The sequence below is a fragment of the Cucurbita pepo genome, chromosome LG01 (genome assembly GCF_002806865.2).
Source record: "Cucurbita pepo subsp. pepo cultivar mu-cu-16 chromosome LG01, ASM280686v2, whole genome shotgun sequence".
Lineage (NCBI taxonomy): Eukaryota > Viridiplantae > Streptophyta > Magnoliopsida > Cucurbitales > Cucurbitaceae > Cucurbita > Cucurbita pepo.
The window spans coordinates 17,874,875-17,887,225 of record NC_036638.1 but is presented as its reverse complement, the minus strand read 5'-3'; the positions used below and the strand labels follow the sequence as shown (position 1 = coordinate 17,887,225).

The following is a 12,351-nucleotide window of genomic DNA, read 5'->3' as shown; positions in this document are numbered from 1 at the left end:
ATTATTTTATTTTATTGTTCGTGTATATTTGTGAGATCCCGTACCGACTTGGAGAAGGGAACAAATCATTGCTTATAAGAGTGGAAACCTCTCTCTAATAGTTGCGTTTTAAAATCGTGAAACTGATGACTATATGTAACAAGTGGATAATATCTGCTAGCCATGGGGTTTGACAATTATAAATAATATTATTGTGTGTTAACGAAGACATTGGACTCCCAAATGAGTGTATTGTGAGATCCCACATCAGTTAGAGAATGGAATCAAACATTGCTTGTAAGGGTGTGAAAACCTCTCCCTAACAGACTAATGCAAACAATATCTGCTAGCGGTGGACGTGAGGTGTTACAATATCAAAGAGGGAAATGAAACATTGCTTGTAAGGGTGTGGAAACCTCTTCCTAACCGACTAAACTAGACAATATCCGTTAGCAGTAGACTTGAGCTGTTACAATATAAGAGAGGGGGAATGAAACATTGTTTGTAGGGGTGTGGAAACCTCTTCCTAACTGACTAAAACAGATAATATCTACTAGTGGTGGGCTTGAGTGGTTAAAATATCAGTTGTATATTTATGAATTTTGAAAGTTTTCAACAATACCGTGGTTAATAATTTATTTAAAAAATATCTTTAAACTTTTAAATGTTAACCGAGACCTTTTAAACTTTTTTTAAAAAGTTCCAAAATGTCCTTACCATTAGTATATAGATAGAACTATCCCTCACGTTTTAAAAGGGTATTTTTGTAATAATATTATTAAAAATTTTAAAAATCGAGAAATATTTAAATATATAATTAAATTTCAAAAAAGAGTTTTTACTTTTCTAACATTGAGACTACTCCATAATATTTTAAATTTTAAAAGAATTATTTAGGATTCTAAAAAAAAAAAGTTATTCAAAAGTGATATTTAGGAAATTAATTAAAAAATAAATAAAGAAAAAGAGTGGAAAAATGCAAATTCTATCCCCCTTTGAACAAGGTAAAACATGGTGGCTTATGCCCCCACAGTAAAAAGGTTAATTAAATATTATTATTCTTCTTTTTATTTTATTCAAATATGATTATTTTAAACCGCTACGCGAAGAACGTAAGCCAGATGAATGAACGAACAAGCCTAACTTTTTTGACTTAATGCAATTTTTCGAGTTTTCGGTAAAAGAAATTGAATATTAAGAATATATTAAAGAAATATTATAAAATTAGAATAATTAGGAAAATTAAAAAAGCTTTATAAAAGGAATCGAACAGATTTGAAGCTTAAAAAATACAAAAGTGAGATTAATAAATAAAAAAATAAATAAAAAATAAAAAATAAAAAATAAAAAAACATTAATCCCACCTTTGAATCATCTTTTTATTAATAAAGGGGTTTGTTTATATTTGGTAGAGGTGTTCGTATGAACACAAATCCAACCGACGTAGGTTATCTAATCTAAATCATTTAGCCTGTTACGTATCGTTATTAGCCTCATAGTTCTAAAACGCGCGTTTGGAGAGGTTTACATACCCTTGTAAAAAATGTTTCGTTTATCTCTCCAATTTACAACTTTAAAATGTTTTGTTCTCATTCCCGACCAATGTGAGATCTCACAATACACCCTCCTTGGAGCCACTGGTCTCGTTGGCACACCGCCCGATGTCTGGCTCTAATACTATTTATAATAATCTAGTTTATTGATAACAGATATCATCTGTTTTGCCTCGTTAAGTTTAAAACGTGTCTATTAAGGAAAAGTTTCCACACTCTTGTAAGAAATGTTTAATACCCTTATCCAATTGATGGAGGATCTTACAATCCAGCCTCTTTGGGGCCACTATTCTCATTGGCACACCGCCCGATATCTGGCTCTGATATTATTTGTAATAGCTCAAATTCACCACTAAAAGATATCATCCGCTTTGACCCGCTAAATTTAAAATGCGTGTCTACCACGGAAAGGTTTCCACGCCCTTTTAAAAAATGTTTCATTCCTTTATCTAATCGACGTGAGATCTTTAACACATATAAACAACATACATATAAATATAACATTAAAAACTATAATTTAAATATGTTAAATAAGATAATAATAACAATATCGATAATCGCTATTCAATATATATTATTTATATGGTTAGAGCGACCTATTTAAATATTAATTTCAATAAATCATAACGACCACTAATTTTTTTTTTTTTAAATAATAATGTAAAGAATATTTAAATAATTTGAGAAAACAAAAATAATATTGGAATGGTGAGAGGGATTACACCAAGTGTGGAGAGTAAGGAAGATGACATAAAAAAATATTAAAGAGTGTGCAATCCACGTGACCACCACCAACTATACCATTATCTTANTTTTTTTTTTTTTTTTTTTTTTTTTTCTTTTTCTAATCTTATTAATCCATCCATTTCTTCTTAATCTTACCCAAATCATGATCTTAATTTAAGTATTAAAAAACTAATTTGACTCGTAATTATAGTTAAGCCGTAATGATCGTTATTTAGTGGCTAACGTTTGTATTCAAATGTGCGATGATTTTTTATTTTAATTAAAAAAATTGATCTGACTTGTAATTATCTCTTAAGATTTTTTTTAATCATATTACTGCAAAGTCTAGATTCAAACATGTGTTATGTGAGCTTGGAAATGTAGATCGAGTTTATTCTTGGCTATATGTTTAAAATTTTTAGATTTAACCATGTAGGAGGTTGAGGAGTCTTACGACCCCAGTTGGGATTGGGCTTGGACGAGCAACAATTGATTAGGAAGTGTCTAGACCACTTGAACGTGCATATTTAGGTCATTATAGGAAAACGATCTCGGTTTTGTTTATATATTAGGTCTAGTGAATAAAATGGGTGTGTGAGAATATATCAAACGGAACTTGAGTAAAGTCGGTAGCTTTCATCCACCTTTCGTTGGGTGGTGCTTGTGTGTGGGGTGTGTTACTAGGAATCGGGCTTGAAGCTCTCGCGTTTCCTACGAGCTGACGACTTATGGTTGTTGGTCACGACTATTACTAAAAACTCCAATGAAGATGAATATTTCACATGGAGGAGTGTGCATCTTTTATCTTGGGTGTTCTTCTATCGTGTGACCTGTGGTCCTATTTTTTCAAGGCGGGGGCGTGAACTCTGATTTGATTCAGATATTCAATCCCGTTGCTGAACCCGGATAACAACCATAAGGGTTTTCTGATGATAGTGGCGATATTGATGATAGTGATGAGATGTTCGGACTCCGCTTATTGGTCGGTTGAAATTTTGTGATTTGATTGGTTTCAAGATATAAGTAAGGCCCAAATTGAAGTTGGACCATCCTCCGTCTTTGGATCCCTATTGGGCTTCAACGAAAGAATCACAAAAGTAGATTGGGTTTCGAAACTGGCCCATTGGGCTTTGGCCCATTATACCACATAACACAATGGGCCAAGTATATTTGTATTTTTAATAAAGAAATTACTTTATTTTTCCTTCAACAATTTTAATCAATTAAATAATTGTTATTTTATTAAAAAAAAAAATTAATCTTTTAAAAATATAAAATATAAAATAAAAATGTCATAAAAAAATAAAAATAAATAAAAATATTTTTGTAATGGAATAAGTTACCAAAATACCACTCACTTGTAGTGGATATTGTCTTTTTTGGGCTTTTTGTTTTAGGCTTCTTCTCAAAGTTTTTAAAACAATAGGTTTCCACACCCTAACAAAGAATGTTTTGTTTTCCTCTTCAACGGATGTGAGATCCCACAATCCACCCCCTTCAGGGCCCAGCATTCTCGTTCCTCTCTCTAATAGATGTGGACCCTCCAATCAACCCCTTTTGGGGCCAGCGTTCTCGGTTGCACACAACCTAGTATCCACCCCCATTTGGGGCTCAACCTCATCGCTGGCACATCATCCAATGTCGGGCTCTGATACCATTTTTCTAATTTTTCAACATTTACTTTTGTATTTTTCTTGAGTTTGTGAGACTTTTTCTCTTCTACGCTATCTTGAAATTCCATCCTTAAGATTCTCAATAAAATCCCAAAAGTTTTGGCTCGATAGGAAATATCAAGTATCTAATACCTTGTTCGGACTCAAGCGTTACACTATGGGTCTTGTCAAGTATGCATCATTTCGTACATAAGTGGTATCACTTACAGATGCATCAACCTTAATCTAAACACTTTACTGCAAGTTAGGACCCCAGAAGAGTCGTAGAAAGAAGGGAACACGAATATATTGTACATCATTATTCCTTTTCCTTTCATTTCATGTCTAATGAATTACACACATACACGAGGTCTCAGAGTATATAACATCAGTTTTAATACAACATTAATATTTATAAAAAAAAATCATCACAGCATAGCATATATCATAATCATCATGTTACTGGATTATACAATATAGCACACGTCATACTATTAATCTGACCTACTTACCTAAATAACAATGTAAAATATACCGTCTTTGAAGCAATCTGAACGTCAACATAACACAATAACGTCCCAAATCTACGATATATGCTCTATTAGTTATAAATCCTACGTAAAATATATTTTTAATTGTATATAGTTTGGTCAAATTTATTTGTCTTAAATATGAATAAAAAAAAGTTATTTATTTATTATTATTGTTTCTACCTGAATGAAGTCTAAATGAAGTCATGTTGTCTAATCGTTAATGGTAAGATGTCAATTTAATTCATGGATTATAAGTGTCGGTAGGGATGGAAACACCTCAATCAATTTCTAACCTAATTGCTCCAATTTAATCACAACTATATATTATAATTTCAGGGCTAATTATTATATCATCGAAACATCTCAAGGGTGTGTAGTCTCGAGGTTGGTAGCTCAACTTATTAGACTTGGATGACTTGCAGGTTTCGATCTCCAAGTGGCTGGGTCTCAAGGTAGATAGCTCAACTGATAAAGGTTGTAGATCACGACACGAATTAATATGACATTGTATCAACTCATTTCCGTCTTCTATATACATAATAACTCAGTTCGTACTTTAAAATACAGAAAAACATTCTATGCTCGACTTGACACTGTGATGTCCTACATTAGTTGGGGAGGAGAATAAACCACCATTTATAAGGATGTGGAAACCTCCCCTTAGGAGACGCGTTTTAAAGCCTTGAGGGGAGCCCAAAAATGACAATATCTGCTAGCAGTGGATCTGGGCCGTTACAGACACCTCTTCCCCTAGGAGACGGCTTCCCCCGAAAGGGAAAGCCCAAAAAGAACAATATCTGCAAGCAGTGGATTTGGGCCGTTACGGTCGAGATTTGGATTATTTGAATTTGGTCTTTACCTATGGAAAATTCTTGAATACTTTTTATTTTATTTTATTTTATTTTATTTTCTCTTTGTATGTTTACAACTGAAATAACTTCCTCCAAATTACACAATACCACCAAAATTTGATAATATGAAAGCAAAGTAATGCCCACTTTTTCCTCTTATTGTGTTTTTGACCCTTCATTTTAGAAAATTACAATCTCACCCCACTAATCCCGCTATAATAGCTTCTCCTTCTTCTTAACCATGTCCAAAACTTGAGCTCGCTCAGCTACTTTCTTTCTCCTCTGTAGTTCATCTTAAGTTTTGATGATGGATTTGAACTTCACCGCCCGGAAACCGCCGCAGACGGCGACGAGGATGGACATAGAACAGATGCCGGAGACTCCACAGCGTGGCTATCACCATCGCCGTTCTCACTCCGATACATCTTTCCGCTTTGCTAATTTCGACGATCTTCTCCTCTTCGATCATCCCGACCACGATTTATCATCTTCCCTTCGTTCTCCCTCGCCGTCGCCGTCTCCGACGCCGGTGGGCGCTCGTATGGCTCTCGATTCCTTCAATTCAAAGTCCCCTGACGACGCCTCTGCCTCGAAACCTAAAGCTAGTAACGATACCTCGGCTTCGGACTTCTTTGGTGCTCACTGCCGGAGTTTGTCGATGGATTCAGACTTCTTCGACGGCTTAGGGATCGCCGGAGACGGCAGCGACGGTGAGGTACTTGGCGGGAGGGTAACGGTCGGGGAGAAGAAGATCGGTCGCCATAGGCATAGCAATTCCATGGATGGCGCTTTGACCTCGTCGTTTGAAGCTGAATCCACCGGCGTAATTGATTGCTCCAAGAAGGCCATGGCACCTGATAAACTCGCTGAGCTTGCTTTGATGGACCCTAAAAGAGCTAAGAGGTTGTTCATCCGTCATTTTCTGCTTGGATTATTGAATTTATGAGTCGCTGTCTTTGATTAAGTCATGATCAGTTCGGGATTAATCTTCCATTTCAGGATCCTGGCGAACAGACAATCTGCTGCACGATCCAAGGAGAGGAAAATACGTTACACAAACGAATTAGAGAAGAAGGTGCAGATGCTTCAATCAGAAGCGACTTCCCTTTCTGCACAGGTCACTGTATTACAGGTATAGCTTCTATTTTGTTGTAGCTTAAAGGGGAAGGGAATAAGAACAATAATCTTTTATCTGTTCTTACTTTACAAGTCTCACGGGTGGGCTGTAGCTATCAACTGGACTTGTTAATTTGTTGTGCTGATGGAGGAACTGGTGACCTTGACTTTTCAAGAACTGTTGAACAGATAATCAGGCTTTATAATTTGTGGGTTTCTTGATGAATTAGAAAAGGTGGGAAACTGTTGATTAAATCAAGCTCTGTAATCTAATATGGTGCAGAGAGATACCACTGAATTGACTACTGAAAACAGAGAGCTTAAACTAAGGCTGCAGGCCATGGAGCAACAAGCCCAACTCAGAGATGGTATGTGTGGCTCTTCTTCATCATTCATCTTCTTACTTACTATGGCTCGTATAAAAATGGTAACTCGAGGTGGTGGATTACAGCACTGAACGAGACATTGAAGGAGGAAGTGCAACGGCTGAAGATAGCTGCAGCTCAATTGCCTGTTGCAAATGGCAGCTCGTTCAACATTGGAGGAGGGGCGCTACCCCCTCAATTCCATACTCTCCAGCCATCCTTGCATCAGTTTGGCAACTCTCAGAATCATCAACAGTAATAGCTACTGCTGGCTATGATGCTCCACCATCACAGCTTCTCCGGAGCATAATCCGCCAATCCGGGTCAGTTATCGATCTTCCTGGAATAGCTTTTCCTCTTTTTCCTGAGTAACATCTTCAGCTAATCCATTACTTGATATTTTATTTCGAAAGCTAAGGAATTGTAGCAGCATGTGTCTTCTACATTTGAATTTGTATTGAGTATATTTGTAAAAACAAACAAATACATGTGTATAGAAAGCTGTATTATCTCTTTGATGATTGAGGATTGTATTGTACTACCACTCAGCAAATAATAGGGCCTCTCTTCTTTATGAGCGACCAAATCATATTTCTTGTTATGAACGAACTGTTCTCCTCATTTAATATCAACTTCCCTGAGAGAGATCAGATATTTATTCAACAATTATTTGGTTCAGTATCTACAAATAGATAAATAGTGATGAGGGAGGAGTTCTAGAACATACTATTATTCATTGATACTCGGAATACTCGCCTACAGCCGTTCATTAATACTCGAAACACACGACTATAACAACTAGAATTCAAGTGAATCTAGAGTTTCACTAGAAATAAGCAACGCAACATAATAAAGCTACAATAAAAGCATATCAAGTCCTGTGCAACTTACAGGCACAGTTTTCCTTTCCCAACTCTGCTGCGAGGCAAGGAGGTTGATCTTTGTCTTCAGCATACCAGGTTGAGCGTTTTTCGGTCAATTCTGCTATGAAATCATCCAGCTTCTCTTGGATAACATTGGGCATTACCACAACATGAGCAATATTTCCTTCGCATGCAAGCTGCCACCTACGAACAAACTCTTCATCTCGGGGTCGTTCAAACACAACGGTGCTGCTAAGTTCATTCAGCATTGCGCTAATTCCTGCGTCAAGAAGCCGGCCTTTCAGGTAGTGTGCATTTCTGAGACACTTCTGAACTTCCTTTTGAAATCCTGTATAGCCTTTTCTGTTGAGGGTGTACCAAAGGAAGATAGGAGCATGGCCATTCCGGCTTCCCATGATTGTGGCATCCCTTGAGGCTAGATACTCAACATTCCTTGAGAGGGCATTTATATGCTCCAACCTTGTAAGCTGAACACCACAAGGCATTGGACATCCAATGAACTTGTGACCTGAAACACTAACACTTCCAATGGGCTTCTTAAACGAGACCTTTGGTGCCTGCTCAAAAACAACACTAGTGAGCCGGGATGAATTACAGAAATTCAGATTGAAAATTACCAGCAAAGAAGAAGAAAAAAAAAAGAGATACCCAGTTCTATATTTGCTTTCATTTCATGCAAGACAACAGTGAAGGGGAATATAAAACCAAAAGATAATCGCGAGTATGTTTTAAAGCTTTAACGCGTATGAAAATGATTCAGCCGTTCACTAATCAAATGTTAGTACAAAAAGTAGTTCAAATAGAGGGGCAAAATTTTACATACAATTACATTTTTTATACATATAATCTTTCAATTCTGAAAGTATAGGTAGGAGAGAGACAAAGTAGATAGACAACTTTAAAATTCTAATGTTTTTATACAATTTCCTTTACATAAGACGAAGTGAGAAGGGTTCCTTCTCCATTCTGCCTTTGCCTAGCAACCATTAGTTGTGAGATTTGGAAGACTGGGTGAATACTTGAAGTGGGGAGCAAAAATCTTATATACTACCACTAGATCGAAGGAATGACATAGCTTTAACAGATAGGGGGAAATCTAAATTCCCACATTATTACTATTACCAAAGGAACTCCATAACCAGATAAGTTTGTCGCCTAAACTGAGACTCTCCTTGATATCCACTGACTCCCTTTGATATCAAAACATTTTGAGCAAAAGACAATAATAAATGATATGAACACTAAGGTTTATAGAAGGTTAGGAAGTATGCTTGATTCACTAGGTTCTACCATAATAGGGCCCAATCATACTATGAAGAAGAGTTTAAACCTAGCTTATAAGAAATGTTATCAATATGCTTAACACATGCACGTCAAACATTGTTTTCAAGGAGATAGGTAGCAAGAAAGAGGTGCATAATGTGCAAGAATCTAATAAATATAGTTCAGGCCAAATCCTAAAATGTATGATATTAAGTAGTTGGTCATTTCTGACCAAGTCAATGATGTTTAGCTAGTCATTTTAGATGATCAGCCACAACAAGATTGATGCAACATCCAAACTCTAACAAGGGCTGATAATAGGAATGGTGGTGAATCTTGGACAGCGGGAGAACGTTTGGTCCAGCAATATTGTGCAAGTGAAGAAGAGCAATGCTGCCTTCAAAGCTCTTTCATCAGGTGTATGATGATGACTGGAAGCCCTAGCCAACTTTGTGCTTGCAGACGAAGTATGAAAAAGAGAGTATTCTTTGGAATAGGTGAAGGTAAAAAGGTAAAAGTAACATTGATAGGATAGGAGGCCACAATTAGCAACCAAGAACTACGGTAAGATAGGAGAGTAGCAACTGCACAAGCAACCACCCTTTCTGAAATAATTAGAAGGCAGTCGGTAAAACCCAAAAGAAAAAAAGGTGCAGTAACTTGGTCTGGAAGAAAATAGATATGTATAATCATAGAGGGATGATGGTGGTTGTGTGAATTTTAACTAGCATTTAGAGCGTAGCTCATTGGAAAGGCTCCAAGGCATAGGACCCAAATTGGATAGTAACCAAGTTCCTTCAAGTCAGTACACAACCTACAAGAATTTTAATCTTATGGATGCAATTAAGCTCAAGCACGGGGCATTTACCTCGTGTGAGATGTAAAGAAAAAAAACAGCGAAAGTCTGAACATGCCCTATCGAAAATTGTAAGTAGGCAAAAAAGTCACTTACACGTTTGACAAAAGGCATCATAAGTCCAAACAATGCCCCATCACAATGAATATAGAACCGATCATTTGAGAATCCACATTCGTTGAGTGTTTGTATCACAAGATCAAGATCATCCACGGCTCCTTTCACAGTGGTTCCTGTAACAAGAATTCCCTCAATTCCCACCAATAAAACGAATATGATCCCCTTTCTAGATGCAAACATGAAGAAAAGGAAAGAGAATTTACCAATATTGACATTGAGTATAGCTGGCTTGTCTTTGTTAGCAAGCAACTTGAGTTTAAGGTCAGCACAATCGATCTCACCAGATATCAGAGTTCCAACCTTCACACAGTCCATTCTATACATTCTAGCCGCTTTAAAAACGGAATAATGAGATTCCTGAGAAGCATATAGAATCCCATCTGNAATTCACCACTGCTAAAACAGCATACATAAACACCGTACATAAGAGTAAATCAAACTCAATGAAACTAACCCGACGAGAATCCCATGAAGGTTGCCTTCTGTGCCACAATTTGTAATGTAACCCCAATAGTCATTTTTCTCAATCTCCCAAAGACGAGCAAACCAATCCAAAACCCCAACCTCAAACTGCCTCGAGTGCACACCGTAATTGCTTTCAATGAACGGATCGCCGAGATTGTTAATCGAGAAATGCTGCAACTGACCCAGAGCACCGTAATCGAAGTCCAAATTATAAGGGTAACCTAAAACAAATAGCAGAAATACAAATCCAAATCAGAACAACGAACATTTCAATTTCGCAACCGGAAACAAGACAGAGGTTTCAAGAAACTAAAAAACCTAAATGATGCTTAGTCCTCTCGACGAGATTCTTTCTATAGCGAGCCAACACACTAGCCATGTAAGCATCCTTGTCACCAGTGGATTCATCATTGGCATCTGGCTCGGTGATGGTGAAACAAGTAGTGTGGACATTTCTACCGAGCACAATCTCCCTCTTCCCATTCTGTTTCAATTCCGCATGATGTTCTCCATCGAGATCCATGCCGTTGGTCAGAGACTCCAAAAAAAGACCACTGGGATCCAAATCTCCGATCAAAATCTCAGCCTCACCGTTCTTCTCACTCATCCCCATCGCGCTGCCAACCATATCTCACTAATCTTCCTCTCAACAACTCTTTCTCTTTGTTTCTATTCCAGATCTCAAAAACCAATCAAAACTTACACTCCAAACAGATCTCAAAAACCAATCAAAACTTACACTCCAAACAGATCTCAAAAACGGAAAGTAAACGAAAGAGACAGTTGCAAAGATGAAGACGGAACCTGAGTGGCTAGCCCGAGGATTCGCGCTCGAGACGGAAATGTGCTGGAATCAAGAATGTTGCGCCGTGTGCTCTTGCCAAGGGAGGAAGAAAGAGAGAGAGAGAGAGAAATGAAGATGAGTACAATCTTAAGTTCACATGTGATGATCATGAAAAATTATCGAATCTTCACCCTTTTATTAATGACTTAATTATGCATGCCTTTAATAATCATTTATAAATTTATATAACTTTATCTCCAAATATAATTAATATAAGATCCTTTAGCTATGAATTAGCCGAATATATATTTTGGTAGGGTTTGACAATAGACGTTGTGATGTCTCTCATATTGGTTGGGGAGGAGAACAAACCAGGGTGTGGAATCCTTCTCCTGGCAGACGCGTTTTAAACCCTTGAGGGGAAGCCCGAAAGAGAAAGCCCAAAGAAGACAATCTCTACTCGCGGTGGATTTGGACCGTTACAGATGATATCAGAGCCAGACACCAGACGATGTATCATCCTTCTCGCTGTTCCCCGAATGGGGGTAGACACGAGGCGGTGTGCCAGTAAGGACGCTAACCCCAAAGGGGGATGGATTTGGGGGCAGTCCCACATCAATTGGAGGAAGGAAAGAGTGACAACGAGGATGTTGGGCCCCAAAGAGGGGTGGATTGTGATGTCCCACGGAGTAGAACAAACTACCATTTATAAGGGTGTGGAAACCTTCCCCTAATAGACGCTTTTGAGGGAAAGCTCGAAAGGAAAAACCCAAAGAGGATAATATCTGTTAGCGGTGGATCTGGGCTGTTATAGACGCGGTCGAGAATATTAAAAAATTAATTAATTAATTAAAATTAATGTACATTAATTAAAGCAATGATATTTTCGGGGGTAAAAAAATAAATGGTCGGGAGGCCATACACATGTGGAAGGGTGGGCCCCAGAAAATAAGTAATTGAATATTCTTACGGAAAATGAAAGGAGAGCCGACATCGCCCGAATCACGTGATTCCGCTTTGGAATCTCCTAGAAAGCCACGTCAGGTGTTAGATTTACGTTTCTACCCCGTTGGTTTTTTTAGTCTAAATTATAAAATATGTATATTTAAAATTTTCTATTTATTTAAAAAAATAATTATGAGAAAAGTGTAATTGCTTTTAAAACTCTTTTGGAGTAGAAATATCGTAATAAGCAAGAGTCAAC

The 12,351-nt window shown here is 37.3% G+C and overlaps 2 protein-coding genes across 2 annotated transcripts; one reads left to right on the top strand and one right to left on the bottom strand.

Annotated features, from left to right (window-relative positions):
* Positions 1 to 5,426: 5,426 nt before the first annotated feature.
* On the top strand, positions 5,427 to 7,361 carry LOC111806796 (transcription factor VIP1-like). Its single transcript, XM_023692273.1, has 4 exons — positions 5,427 to 6,197; positions 6,294 to 6,426; positions 6,694 to 6,778; positions 6,862 to 7,361. The coding sequence occupies exons 1-4, from the start codon at positions 5,599 to 5,601 to the stop codon at positions 7,032 to 7,034; spliced, it is 990 nt and encodes a 329-aa protein (XP_023548041.1). The 5' UTR covers positions 5,427 to 5,598; the 3' UTR covers positions 7,035 to 7,361.
* A 42-nt stretch (positions 7,362 to 7,403) lies between these two features.
* On the bottom strand, positions 7,404 to 11,318 carry LOC111806819 (serine decarboxylase). The gene is given in 5 exon segments (XM_023692303.1): positions 7,404 to 8,216; positions 9,875 to 10,011; positions 10,102 to 10,291; positions 10,349 to 10,584; positions 10,682 to 11,318. Coding segments are annotated over 5 exon segments (1,443 nt in total). The 5' UTR covers positions 10,992 to 11,318; the 3' UTR covers positions 7,404 to 7,646.
* Positions 11,319 to 12,351: the final 1,033 nt, after the last annotated feature.

What these genes read in the sequence shown, in the direction of transcription:
- LOC111806796 (XM_023692273.1), top strand. Translation starts at nt 5,599, where the DNA reads ATGATGGATTTGAACTTCACCGCCCGGAAACCGCCGCAGACGGCGACG. An exon ending in CACAGGTCACTGTATTACAG is followed by an intron (nt 6,427 to 6,693) that starts GTATAGCTTCTA and finishes AATATGGTGCAG; the next exon opens with AGAGATACCACTGAATTGAC. An exon ending in ACAAGCCCAACTCAGAGATG is followed by an intron (nt 6,779 to 6,861) that starts GTATGTGTGGCT and finishes GGTGGATTACAG; the next exon opens with CACTGAACGAGACATTGAAG.